The sequence below is a fragment of the Lichenostomus cassidix genome, unplaced genomic scaffold, assembly GCF_008360975.1.
Source record: "Lichenostomus cassidix isolate B80296 unplaced genomic scaffold, HeHo_3.0 HiC_scaffold_46, whole genome shotgun sequence".
NCBI classification, from domain to species: domain Eukaryota; kingdom Metazoa; phylum Chordata; class Aves; order Passeriformes; family Meliphagidae; genus Lichenostomus; species Lichenostomus cassidix.
In genome coordinates, this window is record NW_028147597.1 from 3,242,667 (window position 1) to 3,265,258 (window position 22,592).

General features: G+C 53.5%; 2 protein-coding genes across 2 annotated transcripts in view; one reads left to right on the forward strand and one right to left on the reverse strand.

Annotated features, from left to right (window-relative positions):
* Positions 1-22,592, reverse strand: part of LOC146421984 (olfactory receptor 14A16-like) — a 468,355-nt gene that overhangs the window by 136,968 nt on the left and 308,795 nt on the right. The window lies entirely within an intron of this gene.
* On the forward strand, positions 3,457-21,114 carry LOC146421988 (serine/threonine-protein kinase pim-1-like). Its single transcript, XM_085046877.1, has 10 exons — positions 3,457-3,644; positions 3,859-3,970; positions 17,598-18,050; positions 18,173-18,223; positions 18,432-18,798; positions 19,393-19,569; positions 19,824-19,961; positions 20,194-20,365; positions 20,704-20,864; positions 21,045-21,114. Exons 1-8 carry the CDS (start codon positions 3,457-3,459, stop codon positions 20,313-20,315), a joined length of 1,608 nt encoding a protein of 535 aa, XP_084903003.1. The 3' UTR covers positions 20,316-20,365; positions 20,704-20,864; positions 21,045-21,114.

Below are 22,592 nucleotides of genomic sequence, written 5' to 3' on the forward strand. Positions count from 1 at the left end.
TGACTCCTGGAGCTGCTTAAGGAAAGATTGGATGTGGCACTCAGTGCCATGGTCTGGGTGACAAGCTGGTGTAAGGTCACAGGTTGGACCTGATGGCCTCAAAGGTCTTTTCCAACCTGTTTTATCCTGTGATTCTGTGATTGTGTCTCTGGGGCACCAGGAGCTGCCTGAGGAGCCCTGGGGCAACTCTCTGCTGCTGTCCTGGGCAGCAGGGCTGGCCCTGGGGCTGCAGGAGCTGCCTGAGCTGAGCATCTCCTGAGCATTCCAGAGCCAGAGTCGCTGTCCCTGACCTCCAGTTCCTCCAGTTCCTGCTGCAGGGCCAGACAGGGCTGGGCTGCTCTGTGGGGCTGCAGATGGGACATGGATTTCAGTGCTGGGAGATGGAGAGAAGGAGCAGATTCCAGCAAGGCTGTGCCTGGGACAGCTTGGGTGCCACAGGAGCTTTAGCAGGGTGTGGGAAGAAGGCAGGAGTTGGGAATCCCACAGGAATTGGCCATTCCTCAGCCAAACACAGCTTTTTGTTTGAAGCACCAACAAGGGAGGACAGAGGGACATGAGGAAAGCTTTGGGAGCTCCCAGGGTCAGAGGGAGGTGGGAAATGGGGCAGTGGGTAAAGTCTGCAAGGGAAGCAGCACAGGCCTAGACCAGGGGAGGAGAGCTGCACTGGGGTGACCAAAGGCCTTGGGGGGGCTGGGACCACCCCCTGCCAGCAGCAATGACATTTGTGTCCCCTGGCTGTGGCTGCTGTCCCTGCCACTGAGGCCCATGAGAAGACACCAGTTCCTTGCAGCCCCAGGGCTTGTGGCCTCCTCCCCCAGCCCACAGAGCTTTGCAGGGCTCCTGCTGCTCTCCTGCCCTCACCATCCCACACCCCACATCCCACTGCTCCGGGAGAGCCACGAGCATCCTGTGAGGCCACCGATCCCCATTGCCAGGGCATGGGGGTCAGGCCTTGGCTGTCCTGCTTGGCCAAGCCCAGGCAGGGCTTTCACAGCCACATTGCAGAGTCCATTTCCCACCTGGAGCCGCTGGTGCCTCTGAGTTCTGCTTCCCCAGCCCCAGGGATGCTCTCCTTGGCTGCTCATTGCCCCCATGGTCTCTTGGCAGGGATGGGCTCAGTGGGGGCTGCTGACATCCTCAGCAACTTGGAGGTTGCTGCTGAATTTTCTTTCTCTAGAGGCTTTTTTAGCCTTCAGCTCTTCACTTCAGGAATTCAGTGCCAAAGGACTCATCGTCATTCAAAACACCCTAACAAGACAAGCCCCTTGGAAGCATTTAGGACTTCGATTGTTTTGTGGTTAATTATACAGGTTTCAGAAGTCTATTGACAGGGAGTACACTGTATTTAAAACAATGCACAGAGAATTATTTTGTCCTGTTCAGTTTTCTTTTCCTTTTTATAGATTGATATCAGTAATCTCCAATTGATATTGATCTCCAGCATCTCCTAATGCAATCTGAATAGATATGAACATCAAGACCCTTAATGCCTGACAATCAATCAGATTCTGTCCCTAACCCCCACCCCACCACTTCCCTCATCCAAGCCCTGGGACTCAGAGCAGCATTGTGCAAATCTCAGCTTCCTCCACTCCAGGCTGCACCTGCAGCTTTCAGCTCCTTGGCACAAACTCCCAGCTGCTTTCCTTGGAGAAGGAGCTGCCTGAGACACAGAGGGATGTTCATTTATTGTCAGCAAACTGAACCAAAAGAAGGCACATCTCCATTAAAAAAAAAAAAAAAAAACCAACAAAAACCAAAAAACCCCAAAAACCAAAAAACAATCAAAAAAACACAAACAAACAAAACCCCAAATAAACCAAAACAAACAAACAAACAAACAAACAAACAAGTCTGCCATATATTAAATCCACTTTCCACAGCAGACAGTCTCAGACCAATGGAAAACACATTCTGTGCCCAACACAGATCCCAAGATGCCCCCAAACCCTCCCTGCCCCAATTCTGCCCAGATTTGCTCTTTGCACACACGAGTCACACACTGAAGTCATGAGCTCCCTGCATGGCCAGAGGGAGGAAAAGAGAGAACGTGGATGAAGAACTCTCTTGTGCAGAGCTACAGCTGCACTAATCCCAATATTCTGGGGTCACAGGAACTTGATCCAACACCCTCTGCAGCATCTGTTCCCTGGCACTCCTGGTTCTGGGCTTGGGGTTCTGTGCTTGTTCTCAACAGGGGCTCCTGGCTGTGAGCTCTGAATCCCAACAATGGCTCAGGGTCCTTGCTTTGGTCACGAGGTCCTCCAGCATCCACCAGTGCCTGGGGGATGTGGATCCTCTTACCTGGCTCACCTGGAGCTGCTCGTGGCCATCCCACAGTGGGCACAGGGCACCCCAGGATGCCCAGATGGGGTCACTGTGTCCCCTGGGGGGGACATGGCCCAGGGACAGAGCCAGGGAAGCAGCAGGAAACCAGAGCCCAGGGCAGGATGTGACTCACGTGGGCACTGGGACATGAAGAGGATACCAACACAGACCAGAGGCTTTGGGTGCCTCAGGTGTCCTGGCACAGCAGGAGATGGGAGAATCCCCCAAGCCTTGCACCATGCCCAGTCCCACAGGGATTTCATTTGGGGCTGTGTGGCTGTGGGGCTGAGCCTGGCAGTGCTGGACATGCTGCCCATTGCCAAGGAAGAGCAGCAGAGGCCTGGACAAATCTGCAGCCACAGCAGGTGAGCTGGGGGCTGGGGGGACATTGTGGCACCCATGGGACAGCTTGGCATTGCTGGGGACAGCCTGGCAGCCACTGGACAGCCTGGTACCCATGAGCACAGAGTGGCATCCTTGGGGAGAGCCTGACACCTGTCAGGACAGCCTGGAACCCATAGGGACAGCCTGGCATCACTGGGGCCAGTCTGACACCCACTGGACAGCCTGGCACCCAAGGGGACAGCCGTGCATCCATCAGGACAGTCTGGCAGTATGGGGACATTGTGACAGCTATGGGCCAGCCTTGCATCTATCAGGACAGCCTGACACCCATGAGGACTGTGTGACATCCTTGGGGACAGCCTGGCGTCCATCAGGACAGCCTGGCAGCCACTGGGACAGCCTGGCACCCCTGAGGACAGCGTGGCATCCACTGGGACAGCCTGAAACCCATGGGGACATTCTGACATCCCTGGACACAGCCCGTCATCCCTGGGGACTGTCTGACATCCCTGGTGACACCCTGCCAGCCACCTCTGCCTCCTGTCCCAGGCAGCTCCAAGGTGCTGGCGGTGGCTGTGGCAGGGGTCCCACAGCGTGGGGACATGGGTGATGGTGGTGTCACCCCGGTGGTGTCCCCACAGAAGCATCAGCACTTGTGCGACTTCCCCGACATTGCCACCATCAGCAGCCCAGAGGAGAACCAGCTCCTCACCCTCCCCAGGGTGGACAGCCAAGTGCTGGTGAGCTGAGGGAGTTTGGGGACCCCGGGGGACTCGAGGGGACATGGGGCTGTCCCCACGCCTGGCACAGGACAGGGAGTTCCCCACGCTGCAGGAGGCTCGTTCCTTCGCGACTCTCCTCCATGGCCACTCCCGGCTGAGGGAGGATGCCCAGTGCTCCTTCTGCAGGGAGGTGACCTCTCCCTTGCTCCTGGGGGACATGGCAAACCAGTGCCACGGGGCCATCAGGGGGTGCCAGGACCCCTGAGCAGCCCCGAGCCGGAGGTGACAGGGGAAGGGAGGTGACAGAATCACCCCGGGAGGGGCAGGTCCCCATCCCACCCCCTGGGCACCGCGGGACCTGCGGGGCTTGGGGACACCGTGGTGAGGGATGGGCACAGGGGGTGGGCAAAGGGGTGACCATTGTGTCCCTGAGGGTGACCAGGGCCATCCCTGCCCTTGGCAGCGCCGAGTTCGCTGTGACCAAGCTGGAGGTGGCCGGAGGTGCCCAGGGGTTGTCCCTGCTGTGCCACAGCCCCCAGGCCTTGGACAGTTCCCTGCTGAGCGTCTGTGTTCAGGTGAGACCCCCACGGCACCCCTGGGGGGTTTGGGGTAGCTCGGACCTCACAGGGCCCTGTCCCCATTAAGGAAACACAGCCCTGGCACCCGCGGGGACAGTGCCATAGGGACAGTGCCATGGGGACAGTGCCATGGGGACAGGCACAGCCCTGGGGCTGCTGTGGGCACCCGTGGGGCAGGAGGGGTTTGGGGGCTCCCAGGGGGTCCCTGCCCTGCTGAGCCCTGCAGTCACTCCACAGTTACACTCCAGCCAGGATTCCAAGCAGTGCCAGATCTGCCAGGACAAGGACAGACACTTGTGGCTGTCTGGGGTGGCATGGAGGTTCTGCAGCCTGTGGGAGCTGCTGGGCACCTCTGGGCACTGGGGGCTGCAAACAGAGGGGGCCAAATGTGCCTGGAGGCCACCTGTCCATCCTGCCCCAAAGGTGACACTGGGGGACATTCCAGAGAGGGGCTGTGAGGTCACAGACCAGCTGTGATGTCCCAGAAAGGCTGTGTGATGTCCCACAGGGAGCTGTGTCATAGCAGCACCACTGTGGCTGTGTCATAGAGCCACAAAGCGGCTGTGATGTCAGAAAGGGAGGGTGTGACATCACAGAATGGGTCATGAGAGGTCACAGAGAGGACATGACATCACAGAGTGTGTTATCTGAGGTTGTCGAGCATCTACAACATCGTAGAGGTGACTGTGACATCCCAGGGAAGACTGTGACATTGAGGTGGCTGTGTGGCATCACAGGGTGTCTTTATGACATCACAGAGCAGGCTGTGTGACATCACAGGGGGCTGTGTAGGGTCACTGGGGAGGTCACTCCACCCCAACCCCCTCTCACAGTCCCTCCCCAGAGAAGTTCCCCATCCTGCCTCTGCACAGTGGAGTCCCCTGTCCCCCCGGGTCCCTTTTCCCCCCAGTGCTGTAGCCTTTCCCAGAGGATGTTCCACAAATAAACCCCCAGAGCCAAACACGGGGACAAGGGGGCTGGGGCTGTGTGACCAGGGAGGACATCAAGGACGTGGATTCTCCAGGTCACTGTGGCCTGGTTTGTGTTCCCCAGGGCAGGAAAGATGTCTGGCAGCTGCAGCAGGGTCAGTGAAGAGCCTCCAAGGTGGGGCTGGAGCCCTTTGGCTGTGAGGAGAGGCTGAGGGAGCTGGGCTTGTCCAGCCCAGAGAAGGGAAGGCTGAGGAGCTCCTCATGCCAGCCTGGCAGTGCCAGCGAGGAGGTGATGGAGAACACAGAGCCAGGCTCTTCACCAGGGTGCTGGTGGGAGACAAAAGACAATGGGTGGGAGGGGAAAGAGGGGAGGTTCAGCCAGGAAGGAGGAGACAGAATGAGTCAGGCTGGTTTCAGCATTTCCTCAACACAAAAGGCAGCCTGACTTCCCTTCTCCATCCACCACTGACAGCCTTGCAAATAGGATATTGACTGAGGTCTTTTAACCCCAGTCCAGGAAGGCGTTAAAAGATACAAGAGGTTAAAAGATCATGATACAACATCTTAAATGTGTTTATATCTACCATAGAATCATCTTGGTGTAAAATTGCTTTTCTACAGAAATCCCTTGTGAGTGGTGGACTCATTGGAGGCTACTGGGACATCACACAGAGCTGAGGGAAGAGCTGTGATGGTTATTAAATTGTATCCTGTTCAACGTTTGTCCATTGGCCATGAAGGGAAACTTTCTGTGCCTCTGAGTCTCACCAGTTCCTGACCCCAAAGGACACAAACCTGATCACTTGTGGTTCCCACTCCAGTGGTTGCACTTGCACCTCCCTCCATCCCCAGAGCAGAGCTCCCTTGTCCCACAAAGTCCCTGGCAATGGAGGGATGAAGCAAACAGGACAGGCTGTGGGGATCAGGGCCAGGGCACGGCCAGGGATTTGGTGTGGTTGTGACCCCAGGGGAGGACGCTGCCCTTGGCCTTGCTGAACCTCATCCAATTGTCCTGGGCCCATGGCTGCAGCCTGTCCAGATCCCTCTGCAGAGCTTCCTGCCCTCCAGCACAGCCACACTCCCACCCAGCTTGGGGTCACCTGGCAACTGACTGAGGGTGCCCTCGGTGCCCTCATCCAGATCAGCAATATAGAGATTTAACTGAAGTGGCCCCAATCCTGAGCCCTGGGGACACCCCTGGATGTGACTCCATTGCCCAGCACTCCTTGGGCTGGACTTCTCTCTTTTATGGAGCTCTGCATTCCCTTGCCACTGTTTGCTGCCAATAGATGAACATCCCTCTGTGTCTCAGGCAGCTCCTTCTCCAAGGAAAGCAGCTGGGAGTTTGTGCCAAGGAGCTGAAAGCTGCAGGTGCAGCCTGGAGTGGAGGAAGCTGAGATTTGCACAAGGCTGCTCTGAGTCCCAGGGCTTGGAGGAAGGAAATGGGGAGGAGGGGGTTAGGGAATGAGTCTGATTGATTGTCAGCCATAAAGGGTCTTGATTTTCATATCTGTTCAGACTGCATTAGAAGATGCTAGGGGTCGATATCAATTGGAGATTACAAATATCAATCTATAAATAGGAAAAGAAAACTGAACAGGGCAAAACGATTCTCTCAACATTGTTTTAAATACAGTATATTCACTGCCAATAGACTTCTGAAACCTGTATAATTAACCACAAAACAATTGAAAACTTAAATTATTCCCAGGAGCTTGTCTGGTTAGGGTGTTTTGAAATGTTAATGAGCCTTTGGCACTGAATTCCTGAAGTGAAGAGCTGAAGGCTGAAAAAGCCTCTGGAGAAGTAAAATACTTCAGCAACCTCCAAGTTGCTGAGGATGTCAGCAGCCCCCACTGAGGCCATCCCTGCCAAGAGACCATGGGGGCAATGAGCAGCCAAGGAGAGCATCCCTGGGGCTGGGGAAGCAGAACTCAGAGGCACCAGTGGCTCCAGGTGGGAAATGGACTCTGCAATGTGGCTGTGAAAGCCCTGCCTGGGCTTGGCCAAGCAGGACAGCCAAGGCCTGACCCCCATGCCCTGGCAATGGGGATCGGTGGCCTCACAGGATGCTCGTGGCTCTCCCGGAGCAGTGGGATGTGGGGTGTGGGATGGTGAGGGCAGGAGAGCAGCAGGAGCCCTGCAAAGCTCTGTGGGCTGGGGGAGGAGGCCACAAGCCCTGGGGCTGGAAGGAACTGGTGTCTTCTCATGGGCCTCAGTGGCAGGGACAGCAGCCACAGCCAGGGGACACAAATGTCATTGCTGCTGGCAGGGGGTGGTCCCAGCCCCCCCAAGGCCTTTGGTCACCCCAGTGCAGCTCTCCTCCCCTGGCCTAGGCCTGTGCTGCTTCCCTTGCAGACTTTACCCACTGCCCCATTTCCCCACCTCCCTCTGACCCTGGGAGCTCCCAAAGCTTTCCTCATGTCCCTCTGTCCTCCCTTGTTGGTGCTTCAGACAAAAAGCTGTGTTTGGCTGAGGAATGGCCAATTCCTGTGGGATTCCCAACTCCTGCCTTCTTCCCACACCCTGCTAAAGCTCCTGTGGCACCCAAGCTGTCCCAGGCACAGCCTTGCTGGAATCTGCTCCTTCTCTCCATCTCCCAGCACTGAAATCCATGTCCCATCTGCAGCCCTGCAGAGCAGCCCAGCCCTGTCTGGCCCTGCAGCAGGAACTGGAGGCACTGGAGGTCAGGGACAGCGACTCTGGCTCTGGAATGCTCAGGAGATGCTCAGCTCAGGCAGCTCCTGGTGCCCCAGGGCCAGCCCTGCTGCCCAGGACAGCAGCAGAGAGTTGCCCCAGGGCTCCTCAGGCAGCTCCTGGTGCCCCAGGGACACAATCACAGAATCACAGGATAAAACAGGTTGGAAAAGACCTTTGAGACCATCAAGTCCAACCTGTGACCTTACACCAGCTTGTCACTCAGACCATGGCACTGAGTGCCACATCCAATCTTTCCTTAACCAGCTCCAGGAGTCACAGAATCTGCAGGAAAAAAATACAAAAACCCTCCAACAACATTTTAATGTTAGAGAGTCATGGCATTACTTTATTATCTGGCCAGGATGTTGTTCTGGCCAGGATGTACCACAGAAATCATCTCATCCACACACAGCCTGGGTGTGCAGAGAGAATCATTCCATGATACACAGCTTTTACTCGATTTTTCAGATATTTTATACAGTAAAAATACATAGGAAAGCATTGGGTCAGTGTTCATTGGTCTAAAGTTGAGCAAACTCACAGTATTCAGTTTTCTGTTGGATCCGAATTTCTTTGCCTCTGATGCTAATTAGATTCTTCATTCTTCAGTTTTTCTCATCAGTCCTTTTTCCAGGCCAGGATGTCTTCAGCCCTGCTGGAGGTGCTCTGGGGTAGCTGTTTGTGATATCCACCATGTCCTGTTGATAACCACAATGTCCCAGAGGATGTTCTGTTCATAGTCTTTATCTCTCTGGTTATCTCTGGGGTCACTCCCAATCTGTTGATATGCTGAGTCCACCAGACCTCATCTGGTAGAACAATGTCCTGAAAGAAACCTAAAATTCCTTTTCTCGGGGTAAAGACAAACAAAACCTTTGACTAAAGTTATACAAAATGTTTAACCTGATATGTATTTCAACAACACCAAAGAGCCCCTGGGCACACAGTGACATCAGTGACCAGCACAGGTGACAATTGCAGCAGAATGGATTGCTGCACAGGTCACTGAGGGGACAGAGTGACGTCATCAGAGTAATGTCTTCAGAGTGACATCAGTGACGTCATCAGAGTGACATCATCAGCCATCAGCACGGGTGACAATTGCAGTGGAACAGATTGCTGTAGGTCACTGAGAGGGGACAGGGTGACATCAGGGTGGCATCGAGGTAGCATCAGGTGGTATCAAAATGGCACCAAAGTGGGGGAAAATGGTGTAAAAGTGACAAAAAATGGAATTAAATGGCATCAAAAGGCATCGAAGTGACACCAAATGGCACTAAATGGCACTAAATGACACCAGAGTGACACTAAATGGCACCAAAGTGGCACTAAATGGCAACAAATGGCAAAAAATTACATTAAAGTGACATTAAATGGCACTAAAGTGGCACAAAGTGACATTAAATGGCACTAAATGGCACCAAATGGCTCTAAATGGAATTAAAGTGACACTAGATGGCACCAGAAGGAGCCAAAGTGACACTAAATGGCACCAAAGTGACATCAAATGACACTAAATGGTGTCAAAGTGGTGCTAAATGGCACTAAATGGGACCAAAGTGACACCAAATGGCACTGCAGTGACACCAAATGGCACTAAATGACACCAAGCAGCCCCTGGGCACACAGTGACATCACCGACCAGCACAGGTGACAATGACTGCAGAACGGATTGCTGCAGGTCAGTGAGGAGACAGCAGGTGACATCAAAATGGCACAAAAATGGGGAAAAATGGCATTGAAATGACAAAAAACTGCATTAAAGTGACAAAAAATGGCACCAAATGGGACTAAAGTGACACTAAATGGCACCAAAGTGGGACAAAGTGGCATTGAAGTGGCAAAAAACGCACCAAAGTGGCAAGAAATGGCACTAAATGGCATCAAAATGGCATCAAATGGCACCAAAGTGGCACCAAATGGCATTAAACTGATAAAAAATACATTATTGTTTTTAAATGGCATTAAAGTGACAAAAAATGGCCCCAAATGGGACCAAAGTGACACTAAATTGCACTAAATGGGACCAAAGTGGCAAAAAATGGCACTGAAGTGGCATTAAAATGGCAAAAAGTGACACCAAAGTGACATCAAATGGCACCAAATCAGCACTAAATGGCACCAGAGTGACACTAAATGGCCTCAAATGGCACTAAATGGTATTAAAGTGGCACTAAATGGCACTGAAGTTACACTAAATGGCACTAAAGTGACACCAGGAGTTATTAAATGGCACTAAAATGACACCAAATGACATCAAAGTGACATCAAATGGGACCAAAGTGGCACTAAATGGCACCAGAGTGACACCAGGGGTCATCAAGTGACACCAAATGGCACTAAGTGGCCTTAAAGTGACACTAAATGGCACCAAGTGACACAAAGTGGCACTAAATGGCACCAAAGTGGAACTAAATTGCACTAAAAGGCAGCAAAGTGGCAAAAAATGGCACTAAATGGCACTAAATGGCATCAAATGGCACCAAATGGGAACAAAGTGACACTGAATGGCACTGAAATGGCACTTGATGGCATTAAATGACACTAAAGTGGCATTAAAGTGACACTAGATGGCACCAGATGGCGCCAAAGTGACACTAAATGGCGCCAAAGTGACACTAAATGGCATTAAATGTCACCAGAGTGGCACTAAATGGCACTAAAAGTCACTAAAGGGACACTAAATGGCATCAAATGGCACCAAATTGTCACCAAATGCCACTAGAAGTCACCAAATGGCATCAAATTGTCACTAAATGGCTCCAAAGTTCCATCAAAGTGACACCAAAGTGTCCCAAACACCCCCAATGTCCCCAAATGTCCCCTTTCTCTCCAAAATTCCCCAATTTCCACCTAAAACTCTCCAATTTCCCCCAAATATTCCCAATTTTTCCCTCATTTATTCTCATTTTACCCCCAATTTCTCCAATTTATTCTCATTTCCCCCCCAAAAAAACCCAAATTTTCCTCCTTTTTCCCCATTCTATTTGCATTTTTCCCCATTTCCCCCAAATTCGCCCCCAAATTTACCCAAATTTTCTCCAAAATTCCCCAAAATTTTTGCCTCAAAATTGCCCAGTCTCTCAAATATTCTGCACTTCCCCCAAATTTTCCCAAAAAATTCCCCCCAATTTTTCTCAGAATTTTCCTTCAAAATTCCCCCAAACTTTCCCAATTTTTTCCAAAGTTTTCTCCCAAACTTCCCCAAAATTTCCCTCCAAATTCCCAAAATTTCCCCAATTTTTCCCCCAAACTTCCCTAAAATTTTCCCTGAACTTCCTTGAAATTTCCCAAAATTTCCCCAAAATTTCCCCCAAATTTTCCCAAAATTTCCCAGAACTTTCTTTAAAAAATCCCCAAACTTTCCCCATTTTCCCCCCAAAATTTTCATCCAAACTTCCCCAAAATTTCCCCAAATTTCCCCAAAACTTCTCCAAAATTTCCCCCAAATTTTCCCAGAAATTTCCTTCAATTTTTCCTATTTCTCTCTGAAATTTCCCCCAAACTTCCCCAAAATTTCCCCAATTTCCCTCAAATTTCACCCCAATTTCCCACCAAATTTCCCCTCAAATTTCCCCCATATTTGTCCAAATTTTTCCCCAAATTTCCCTAAAATGTCCCCAATTTCTCCCAAGTTTTTTCCCACATTTCTCCCAAATTTCCTCAATTCTCAAATTTTCCCAGAATTTTTCTCTGAACTTCCCCCTCAATTTCCCCATTTTTTCCCCAAAATTTTCTCCCAAACTTCCCCAACATTTTCCTGCAATTCCCCAAAATTTCCCCAATTTTCCCTCAATTTCCCCCAAGTTTGCTCCCAAATTTCCCCAGAAATTCCCCAAAATTTCCCTCAAATTTTCCCAACATTTCCCCCCAAACTTTCCCCCATTTTCCCCAAAAATTTCCCCCATTCTCCCCCTATGGAATGTGGAATGGGGGACATGGAATGGGGGACATGGGGGCTGTGGGTTGGGGGTTGTGGGGAGGGACATGGGGGTGTGGGACAAATGAGATGGGACATGGAATTGAGGACAGGGGATGGGGGATATGGGGGATCTGGGATGGGAAACATGGAATTGGGACAGGGGGATATGGGGGGTGGGGGATGGAGGATGTGGGATGTGGAACAAGAGGGACACAGGGGAACAGACATGGAAGGGGAGATGTGGGATGGGGGCATGGAATGGCAGACAAGGGGCATGTGGGAGATGGGACATGGAATGGGGACATGGGGGAAGGAGATGGGACATGGGATGGGGACCACAGGACAGGCACAGGGAATGGGGAACATGGGGGATATGGGGGACATGGAATGGGGGAATGGGATGAGGGACATGGGTGACTTGGGGGATGGGGGAGATGAAATGTTGGACATGGAGTGGGGCCTTGGGGGATGTGGGATGGATGACAAGGGACACATGGGGGACATGGGGAACATGGGAAAAATGGGATCCATGGAAAGTGGACACGTGTCATGGTTTGACCCTGGCCAAATGCCAGGCACCTATGACATCTACTCACTCACACTCCCCTGTCACAGCTGGGCAGAGGAGAGAAAAAAAGTTAATACACACAGGGCTCATGAGTTGAGATAAGGAATGGGAGATGCTCCAGTCCTCTTGAAGAACAGGCTCCTCTTAAAGTTACAAAGTGAAATTTATTGCTAACAGAGTCTAAGCACAGCCCCTGGAGATCCATGGGGATGCAGAGATCCACCTGCAGCCCATGGAGGAGGAGCCCAGGCCGGAGCAGGGGGATGCCTGGGAGGAGGCTGTGACCCCTGCAGAGAGGGGCTCTGCTGCCCAGCTGGAGCAGCCTGTCCTTGAAGGACTGACCCCGTAGGAGAGTGACCCACGCTGCAGCAGCTTTGGGGGACTGTTGCCCGTGGCATGGACTCACATTGCAGCAGTTCACAGGGAGCTGCTGCTGGTGAGATGAACTCACATTGGAGAAGTTCCTGGAGAACTCTCCCGTGGGAGGAACCCCACAGTGCAGCAGGGGAACAACTCCTCTCCCTGAGCAGTGGGAGAAATCTCAGATGATGAACTGACCAGAACTGACCATTCCTGTCTCCCTGCTCTGCTGGGGAGGAGATAGAGCTGGGCAGGAGGGAGAGGTGGGGGGAAGGCACTTTTAAGGTTTTATTTTACTTTTCCTGCTCAGATTTTGTCAGCAATGATTCAATTATTATCTCTAATTGGAGCCTGTTTTTCCCATGACCATATTCAATGAGGGATCTCTCCCTGTCCTTATCTCAACTCATGAACCCCTCGTTCTATTTCCTCTCCCCTGTGCAGCTGCAGAGGGGAGTGAGAGAGAGGCTTTGATGGGTGCCTGGCATCCAGCCAGCATCAACACACTACACCCTGTATCTTGTACATGTCATGTATACCTGAAAAATATTTTGAAGAGAAAAACGTATTTATTATGTCTTTCAGCCTTTGTAACATAACCTGGGGTTGTTTTGCTTGGTTTGGTTACTTCAGACCCATTAATTGCAGCCTAACTGAAGATGTGTTTCATGGCATGGAATAGAAGAATCTACCACAGAGAATGAAGTGTCATGGTTTAAATGTAATTCTTTTAGGCTTATGACTTGTGGTCCTTATAAACCCACTGTCCAAGGGCTGGGTTTGCAAGCTGGAGTGTGAAGCACAGGAAGTTTCTCTGGATAATGCTGCACCCCCATCTCTCCAGATGCAGAAATGGGCCAGAATCCAGCATTTTGAGTGTGATTTTGGGCTCCTGGCCTTGCCCCAAAAGAGAGACAGGATTTTGCCTGCAGTGTCTGCCTGGAGCAGACAGAACAGGTGGGAAGTGTTTGCAGAGCCCCTGGGAGGGAATATTGGGGTTCCTGTCAGCAGGATCCTTGTGCAGCTCAGGCTGGGTGGGCAGCAGTTCCATCTGCAGCTTCCATGTGCTGCTCCAGCTGCTGCTGCTGGGGACTCTGAGGGAAGAGGCCATGGGAGGGATGGAAATGTTGCATGGACAACACCATGTCAATCCTTGCAAAAAGCCTTTCCAGTTTTCCCTTGGATCTGAGATTCCAGGGCCCACAGCTGGGCTTCAGAGTTCTACTGATTTTTATTTTTCAGGTTTTTGAGCAGAGCTCTGAATTGGGCATCTCTTGTCATTTTTGCTGCTCTTCTGGCCTGAAAAAGGATCTGTGCTCCTGTGAGCCACATCCTGAAGGGTGGTTGGCAACCATGGAATCCTCTGGGAAAGCCCTTGATTGACTTCAGTGCCCTGGCTGGAAAGCTCAGCCTGAGGAAAAAACTGTTCCAGCTGCCTCTGTGTGTGTCCAGTTCCTCACAGCTGAGTCCCTGAACACACAGACTGGTTTTTAGGGGTTTATCTTCCCCTCCTGTTTGCTTGGGGATGCTTTTGGGGCCCTTTAGAGCAACATCTGACCAGCTCCTGCCCCCCTCCTGTTTTATTCTCTCATCTTTGGAGTTGACCTGCTGGGTTTGACATGGAAATTGGTGGTGTCTCCCCATTCTTCCCTCCACCATCAATGGTAACTTATATTAAACAGTGAACATGGCCTCGTTTATCTGGTGGGGAGGACACGAGTGGGGAAAGTTAATAAGGTTAGTTTTCATGGGCCTTGTGACAGTAAAGAAAAATGAGGTTTGTCTTTTTGGTGTGGTGCTGTGTGTTGGGATTAGCAGGTTTATATCTTGTTATGGTTGTTATTATTTATTAGTATTACTTATTAGTGTTATATTTTAAATCTTGCATTATTAATAATAGCTGGATGTCAGCTCACTGGGAAGAATCCCTTCTTTTTTCAGGTGGGATTGAGCTGTACAGTCCCTTCCAAGATGCCAGTGGATTCTAAAGATGGGAAGTCCCAGTTTATGGGATTTTGGTGTGATTTGGAGCTGGGGAAGGGTCACATACAATCTCAGAGGTGCCCCAAGCCTGCTCTGCTGCCATGTCTGTGATCATGGCCTCCCACAGCTGCCCTGCCCTGGGGACATGGTGGGACACCTCCTGCCAGGGCTGAGGCAACTAACAGCCCCTCATGGTCTCTCACAGCCACTCATGGCCCCTCCAAAGCCCCTCTCAGCCCCTCACAGCCCCAGGCTCAGGGCTCCTCCTGAAGCAGAAGGGATCAGGCCCTGCTCGTTCTCCTTTCACTTCAGTCACTTCACAGTGACAAGTAAAGAAAGGCTGAAATGGAGCCTTTCCCAGCGTTCCCCTCTGGGTTAATGGCTGCCCGAAGCTCTGTGCTGGCTCTGGCCCAAGCACGAACATCACTGCAGCCCCAGGCCTTTGCTGTCCCCCCGTGTCCATTCCCTGTCCCCGAGTCCCGCCCGGCTCTGGCAGCAGCAGGAGCACAGCGCAGTGGGCGCCAGCCTGGCCCAGCCGGGGCTCCCAGCAGGAGCAGCAGCAGCATTGCCAGCCCTTCCCAGCTGCTCCTGCCTTGCCTTCCCCAGGGGTTTGTCCAGGGCAATTCTGGAGTAGAGCAACAATCACCCACAAACAGCCCTGATTGCTCAGGCCCGGCTGTGCTGCCCTGAACCAACCTTCAGAGAAAGAAAGGATCAGGTTCCAGCACTGTTTTCAGCACTGCTTTACTCACCCTGAGGTGACAGCAGGAGGCTGTTGGTGTGTTTGCCTTATCAACTGGAGGTCAAGGCTGCTGTTTCCCCTCTTCTGGTTGCCACCTGAATTTTAGCATTAAAACTGCAGTTGTCTCTTTTGATCAGTGCTACCCACGGTGCTTTCATGACAGTGAACTCAGTCTTTCTTAGCAGGCACCATGATTAGCACATCTTGAAATGCTCACAAGGCCCTGAGCACTAAGTCGAGGAGAACAAAAGCCAAATAGGACACATTGGCAGTGCTCAAACACAGTGCTGTTGCTGATGCTGTTTAAATGGAATCAGCTTACAGAGGCCATCACAGAAACTGCCTCTGCAGTGTCAAATAAAATGAAAAAAAATCCACCAGGAGAAAGAAAAACCAGAACTTCTTGACTCACTTCATTGCTTCTTCCAAGCAGCAGAAATGGGAAATGCCCAGAGGTATTTCCAGGTGCTGCTGATCCCAGTTGGAGCCCAGCCTGCTGCAGAGTCCCAGAGGAACCTGAGCCCAGCCCGGGGAGCTCCCGCAGTGTCAGAGAGCTCAGAGCATGTGGGGCCAGGCCCAGAGCCCTGGGCACGGCCGCCGATCGCGGGGCAGCGGCACAGACGGAATGTCCTGCGGCACAAACCTCCTGCTCCTTCCACACAGCACCCATCGTGCTCCCCCTGCTCCTCTCCCAGCACTGCACAAATTCCAGCTGGGAGGAGGCTTCCCAAGAGAGAGCTCCAGCTCCCTGCTCTGGTTTCAGCCTGAGTGTCCCTGCAGAGGAGCAGGGCACCTTCCTGTTCCAGAAGCTCAGGGGTCTCATTTCATGAGCAATCTGGGATGCCAATGGTTTTGTTAAGAAGGACAAAAGCAGAAGGAATGGATTAGAAATTATAAGAAAAAAATATCCTTCTTACAGACAAAGTTCCCCAAGGCATTCCCTGCATTTCTCCTTTTCAGGTTCTCTCAGATCTCTGTCTGCTCTGAGAGGTCCAGCTTGTTCTGGTGCTTATCAGGAATTGCTTGTGCTCTTGATTTATACCAGCACAAGAGATGTAGAATCATCTCAGCTGAACACAGAAACAAACTATCTCTGTCAGCCCATCTTCATGTTCCAAATTACTTTCAAGATGGCCATGGAGATGTTGGAATGATTCTCACACAACTCTCCATTTCTGGCTGGTGGCTCTGGAGATTCTTCCTCTGAATTCAGTCAGGGTTGCATTCCCTAACAATTCCTGGTATCACTTCATGTTTTCTTTGGTTAGAACAGTAACAATGAAAACCTTTTACCAATGGCACAACTCCCCAGCCCACAAGCAAAAGAAAGGACAAATTGTAAAGTTCTCCAAACATTTGTCCTGCTTTGCTGCAAAAGTCATGCTGCACACACAGTGCGGAAAGCCAAGAGAAGCTGCAATTGGTGGAACATCTTGTGACAGGAGTTCAACCTTGTTCTCCACAAAAGGTTCTTGAAGAGAGCAAACAGGGCTGTGGAGAAGATTTTTGGAAAACTGAAACAGCTTTCAAGAAATTAAATGAAAATGGAAAGAAACAATTCAAGGTGTTTTCCTCTATTTATTTCTGTGCTCCCCTTTTCCATGTTGCACTACTTGTCCATCCCAGTAATTCCAAATGGATCTCACCTCGAAGATCTATGATTCAGTGAGTTTTATACACTCTAAAACACCATAAGCTGCATCCAGTTTGCCTTTTCCTGTTTTGCCTGGAGAGCTATGCTGGAGACATAAGTGCAGTGCTTGGGTCGGGTCTGAATTCTACAGACAGGGAATGTGCTCCGCTAGTGTTTGACCCTCAGCAGGGACAATGCACAGCAGCAACCGAGGGGATTTCTGTGCCACTGTGTCAAGACTCTGGATCTGGGCTGAACACGGCAAAGTTCCCGTCTTTGGACAGACTCAGGTGATGCCCTTGGGGCACGCGGGGCTCGGCCGTGGGGCGCGCGGGGGCGAGCGGGGAACGGACAAACGGCCACTCGGACTAACGGCCACTCGGACAAACCGCCAGTCGGACTAACGGCCACTCGGACAAACGGCCACTCGAACTAACGGCCACTCGGACAAACGGCCAGTCGGACTAACGGCCACTCGGACAAACGGCCCTGGAGCTTCAGTTGCAGCGGCAGCAGCGGCAGCGAATACAGCGATTCTAAGGACTGTCTTCAGCTCTTTCTCCTGCTTCTCCTCTCCCTCTCCCGCTCTCCCGCATCCTCTACCCGTCTCCCTTTCCCAGTCCTACCCTCTTCTCCCGGTGTCCCCTTCCTTTCTCGCTCTCCCTCTCCCCTGCCCGCCCGGGCCATGCCCCAAACCCGCCCCCGGCCCCGGGCGGGGCTGCCCCCTCCCCGCCCCTGGGCGTCCCGCCGCGCTCTCGCCTTCGCCCGCTTCTCGCCATCGTGGCAGTGGCGCTGCTGGGCGGGCATCAGTGGCTGGGGCTGGGGCGGCATCGTCACCCTTTGGCTCCGCCTGTCCCGAGCCCGGCCCCAGCCCCGACGCAGGGTCCAGCCCCGAGCCCGAGCCCGTTACCAGCTCCTCCCGGGGCCCGCGGAGGACACACGCGGCTCGTTCCCTCCCGCCGCCTCCGCTGCGGCTTCCCCGGGCCGAGCTCCGCCGCTGGGCAGCGCGGCCGCCGGCCCTGAGCCGCCGGTGCCCGGGGCGGGTGGGAATGCCCAGCCCGGGGCGCTCGGGGGGCGCTCGGGGGCCGTGTCTGGCCCCGGGCCGAGCGCTGACGGCCGCGTGTCGCCCGCAGGGAAGGCGCAGGAGGCCCTGCAGGATCGCTACCGCCTGGGTTCGCTGCTGGGCACAGGCGGCTTCGGCAGCGTCTTCTCGGCGACGCGGCTGGCGGACGGTGCCCCGGTGAGTGGCGGGGCTGGCGGCGGGCGGAGGAGGAGGAGGAGGAGGAGGAGGAGGACGAGGAGAAGGACGGGGCGCGGCGGGGCGGGCGGCGAGCTCAGCCCGCTGCTGCCCCTTGCTCGCAGGTGGCCATCAAGTGCGTGCAGAGGGATCGCATCCGGCATTGGGGCGAGCTGGTGAGTGAGCCATTGGGGCCAGCGGCAGAAGCCGGGGCGAGCCGGGCGGCGAGGAGCCAGGGCCCGGCAGGGTGGGAGCCGCCGGGAGCCCCGGAGGGAGAGCGGGCGAGGGGTGAGCGGGGGGCGCCGAGCATCCCGGGCTGGGTGAGGGATCCCAGAGCCCTGGCACAGCCTCAGCCCCACTGACAGCAGCTTGGTCCTCCCTCAGCCCGATGGCACCCGTGCGCCCCTGGAGATCGTGCTGCTGGACAAGGTGTCCACTGGGTTCCATGGTGTAATTCAGCTCCTGGAATGGTTCGAGTTCCCCACCAGCTTCTTGATGGTGATGGAGCGTCCGGAGCAGTGCCAGGACCTGTGTGATTTCATCCTGGCTCGGGGGTTGCTGCCGGAGGAGGAGGCTCGGGGGCTGTTCTGCCAGGTGCTGCAGGCCGTGCGGCACTGCACCAGCTGCGGGGTGCTGCACAGAGACATCAAACCTGGCAACATCCTCCTGGACCTGTGCACCAGACAGGTCAAACTGATCGACTTTGGCTGTGGCACCTTCCTCCAGGACACAGTGTACACCAAATTTGCAGGTGAGCCCTCCCAGGAGATGCTTCTGGGCACCTCATGGCCCAGCGTGGGTGTAGCTCCAGGGATTCCCCCATTTGCTGCAGGTCATGGGATTGCTTCTTCAGCCAAGTTGCTTTTGGGTGGGGGGACCAGCTCTTGGCCCTGCTGACAGCCTTCAGCACCCACTCTGTCCTGGGCTGGGGCAGGGGCAGCCAGCCTGACAAAAACACACATGGGGGTAGCAGTGAGGGGGATCAGACCCTGTGCCCTGGCTGGTTTGGTGTGCAGGTGAGGAAGGGCTTGGACTGCTCTGCTCCCCTTGGGTTATTAATGTTTCTTAGGGCAATGCAGGCAGAAAGGAGAGTGGTTTTTCCCCACCACTGCGTGGGTTTTTCATTGGCATTTCATGGTCAGGCCTTCCCAGGTCTTCTGCTTCTCTCTTCCAGCACCAGTGGCTTCTTTTAGAACCCCAAGTTTGTACACAAGTCACAGGTGCTGGCAAGAGGGCAGCAGATCACCCCATGTGCCACTGGTGCAGCCCCTGCATGCCCAGGGATGCTGGGGTGAGGTTCTGGGAGCAGCAGCATCCCCTGATGAACTCCATCTGTATTCCACAGGAACACTGTCCTACAGCCCACCAGAGTGGACCCAGCTCAGATGTTACCATGGCGAGGCAGCAACGATCTGGTCCCTGGGTATCCTGCTGTACCAGATGGTCTGCGGGAAGCACCCATTCAAGAAGGGCCGGGAGATCATCTGGGGCGAGCTCTTGTTCCCACAACACCTTTCTCAAGGTAAATCCTCATCTCTGTGGCACAGGGGGAATATCAGTGCTGGGAGACAGCAGCAGGCTCATGAGGAGGTGCTGGTAGCTGCTGAGGAGGTGGCACATGTTCTGCTCTCCTGCTCTCCTCTAAAACAGGGAATTGACTGGAAATTTTAAACACAGCTCTGAGCACATCCAGCATAGGCAGGGCATGGGAACAGGGAGGCAAAGTGAACAGCATCCTTCTCCAAGTGACTGGCAGTTTCTGGTTTCTCTCCCCAGAGTGCAAAGATCTTATCAAGGGGTGTTTATCCATGCACTCCTTGAACAGGCCGTCACTGGAAGATCTCTTCTATGAGCCTTGGCTGCAGGGCTCTGCCCTAGAAGATGGGAGAGATCCACAGGCACTGTTTGGGCCTGGTAAGTAACAGCTGCACACATGTCTTGGCAATAAGAAGCAAAGAAAACCAAACTGTTTTGTGCTGCCTGTAGCCTGGAGCAGGGATCATCAGATGGAAACACACAGCTCTTGTGCTGGAGCTGAGCTGCTCTGGCAAGCACTGGTGGCCACCATCCAAGCTGGTTTTGCTTGTCCTGGTTCATTGATGGCTGGGGCCCTGGGCAGAACCCTGACAGCCTGCTCTGCCCCCAGGGAAGGAGCAGGAGCCCCTGGAGAAGCTGGACCAGGTGGGGCTGCTGCTGGAGACACCAGGGACACCCTCAAGGATGAGCACCTCTTCCACGACCCAGCCATCTGCAGCTGAAGAAGATTGACTTTGATTCTGGCACCTTCTGCAAAGACACACTCCACACCCAATGTGCAGGTGAGTGCACAGCCAGGAGATGCTCCCAGATCTGGGCATTGCACAGCCTGGCTGGGCACCAAAGGTTCCCCCTTGGCTGGGGTGGATGCAAGGAATTCTTCAGTTGTCTGCCAAACTGCTCTTTGGCTCTGGGCAGCTGCTGAGGAGGAGGATCTGCCATGGCTGGCTGGAGGCTGGGCACATGTCCTGCCCTCCTGCTCTCCTCCCAAAGGCAGCAATGATGGGGAGGTTTGGGCACAGCTCTGAGCACAGCCAGCATGGCCTGGGCACTGTGGGCAGTTGGGACAAGGGGACAGAAGCCTTCAGCTGATGGTGATTTCTGGTTTCTCTCCTTCCAGCAGGGCTCTGCAGATGCTGAGGCTGCTCTGGGCTCTGCCAGGGCTCTGCTGGGGCTCAGCCCTGGGCACAGCTGGGTCTGCTCTGCCCTCCCATTGCTCTGACAGCTCTGCATCAGACGAGCCTGTTCTGAGCACAGCGACTGAGCTTTCTGCTTGTGCAGGTGAGTGAGACTCTCCTGCAGGCCCAGAGATTGCAGTGAGGGAGACACATCCAATTGGCAAGAACCCAAACACTCCACAGTCCCAGCTGGATGCCTCTATCACCACAGGATGTTTTGTCTGTCCCACTCTGCATTCCTGTTGGGCTGGAACTGTGCAATTGCACTTTCTTCCTCCTCTAGGAGTACCATGAGTGAGCCAAACCTGGCGAGTGGGCCTTGTTCCTAAGGCAGTGCAATCTGGAGTTGATGGCTGAAGAATTGCCCTTCTCCACTTGCAAGCCAGAGCAAAAAGCTGTAAGTGGGACTTTCTGTCTTTAAGAAACCACTGACAGTTTCAGAGGGAATGTACAGCTCATTCACAGGGTGAGAAGGAAGGGCATCTTCTAAAGGAGTTGAGATTTGACAGAGTTTAGGTTCCCAGTCCTGCTTAGAGCTGGCAGGTCACAATCAATTTCCTAATACTTCACAAATGAAAACAACAATGTTGGAAACAAATCCCAAAATATTTAAAAACAGGCTTCTGAGTAGGATGGATCCATGCCATCAGAACATTTTCAAAGTAAATAACTGAGTTCTCATATTCAAAAGATCAGTTACCTCTTAATTGAAGTTTACAGAAAATTTTTCACTACACATTTGGAGTTTCTTTTAATATTTTAATTTTTTTCTGATTTCTTTTTCCTTTTCTTTTTTTAAATTTTTCTTTTCTAATTCAGAAAACATGTCCTGAAAGAGGAGTGTCCTTTTCCCCTCACTCCCATATGGAGCAGCTCCCTTCCTGCAGAGCCTGGCAGCTCCTGGCCCCTGCAGGGCTGAGGCTTTTCCCCGTTGCTGTGCACAGACTGATGGAGCAGCACTGCTGAACACAGGGACACCCAGAGGGACCAAAAGCAGCTGCCTTTGTCCACCTGAAGCTCCAGTGGCCAAACTCTGAGCAGACATGGCTGGAAGAGACTGGCAGGCTCCCTGTTTGCTGTGCTCCCCACTTGTGAGGGGCCCAGCTTTGCGTGAGGCACAGTGAGAACAAGGGGCAGCTCCCTCCCAGCCCCACAGCCAAGGGACCCCTCTGGCCCCGGGGCTTGGGGCACTGTCAGCACCTGCTGCTTCAGCCACTGCTTCTGCTGGCATTGAGAGCAACAACCACATTGTGGCTGATCCCGAGGGAGCAGCAGCAGGGCCTGGAGCTGATCCCTGAGTCTGGGCAGGGCTGGACAAATGACCCCACAGCAGCAGCAGCAGCAAATGGAGCTGACTTTGAGCACAGCCCCTGCCACTCCTCCCTCCTGTTTGCAGTGGTGTCACAGCAGCCTGAGGCACCTGGGAGCCCTCAGTGCCAGCAGGGACTCGAGATGGCAGCCCTGGGCTCCTGGAGGTTGTGCAAGGAACGGAGCTGGGCACTCCCTGTCCATATGGAGCTTGCAGATGGAAAAGGCTGCTGTGCCCAGGCAGCTCCAAGGGCAGAGAAATGAGGCTCTCGAGCACTTGATCTGGGCCAGTTCCACAGTCCTGGGCAGCAGCCAGCGAGCCCAGGGGGAACAGAGGGCACAGCAAGAGGGACAAAAGCAGTCAATGGCAGAGACTGGAGACAGCCAGACCTGGCAGAAGGAACAGCTGCTTCCTTGCACTCTTGAAGAAAGCTCTTGGCTGTTTCAAAGCACTGAAAAGTGTGAAGGGCAGAGAGGAGGTGACACCAAACAATGCTCCTGTTTTCACACCCTCCCCTCTCAG

Bases quoted from the DNA above. Each gene is read 5' to 3' on its own strand.
- LOC146421988 (XM_085046877.1), top strand. From the start codon at position 3,457: ATGGGGCTGTCCCCACGCCTGGCACAGGACAGGGAGTTCCCCACGCTG. The intron at 3,971-17,597 runs GTGAGACCCCCA...CCATCGTGGCAG, and splicing joins TGCTGAGCGTCTGTGTTCAG to TGGCGCTGCTGGGCGGGCAT. The intron at 18,224-18,431 runs GTGAGTGAGCCA...GTCCTCCCTCAG, and splicing joins TCCGGCATTGGGGCGAGCTG to CCCGATGGCACCCGTGCGCC.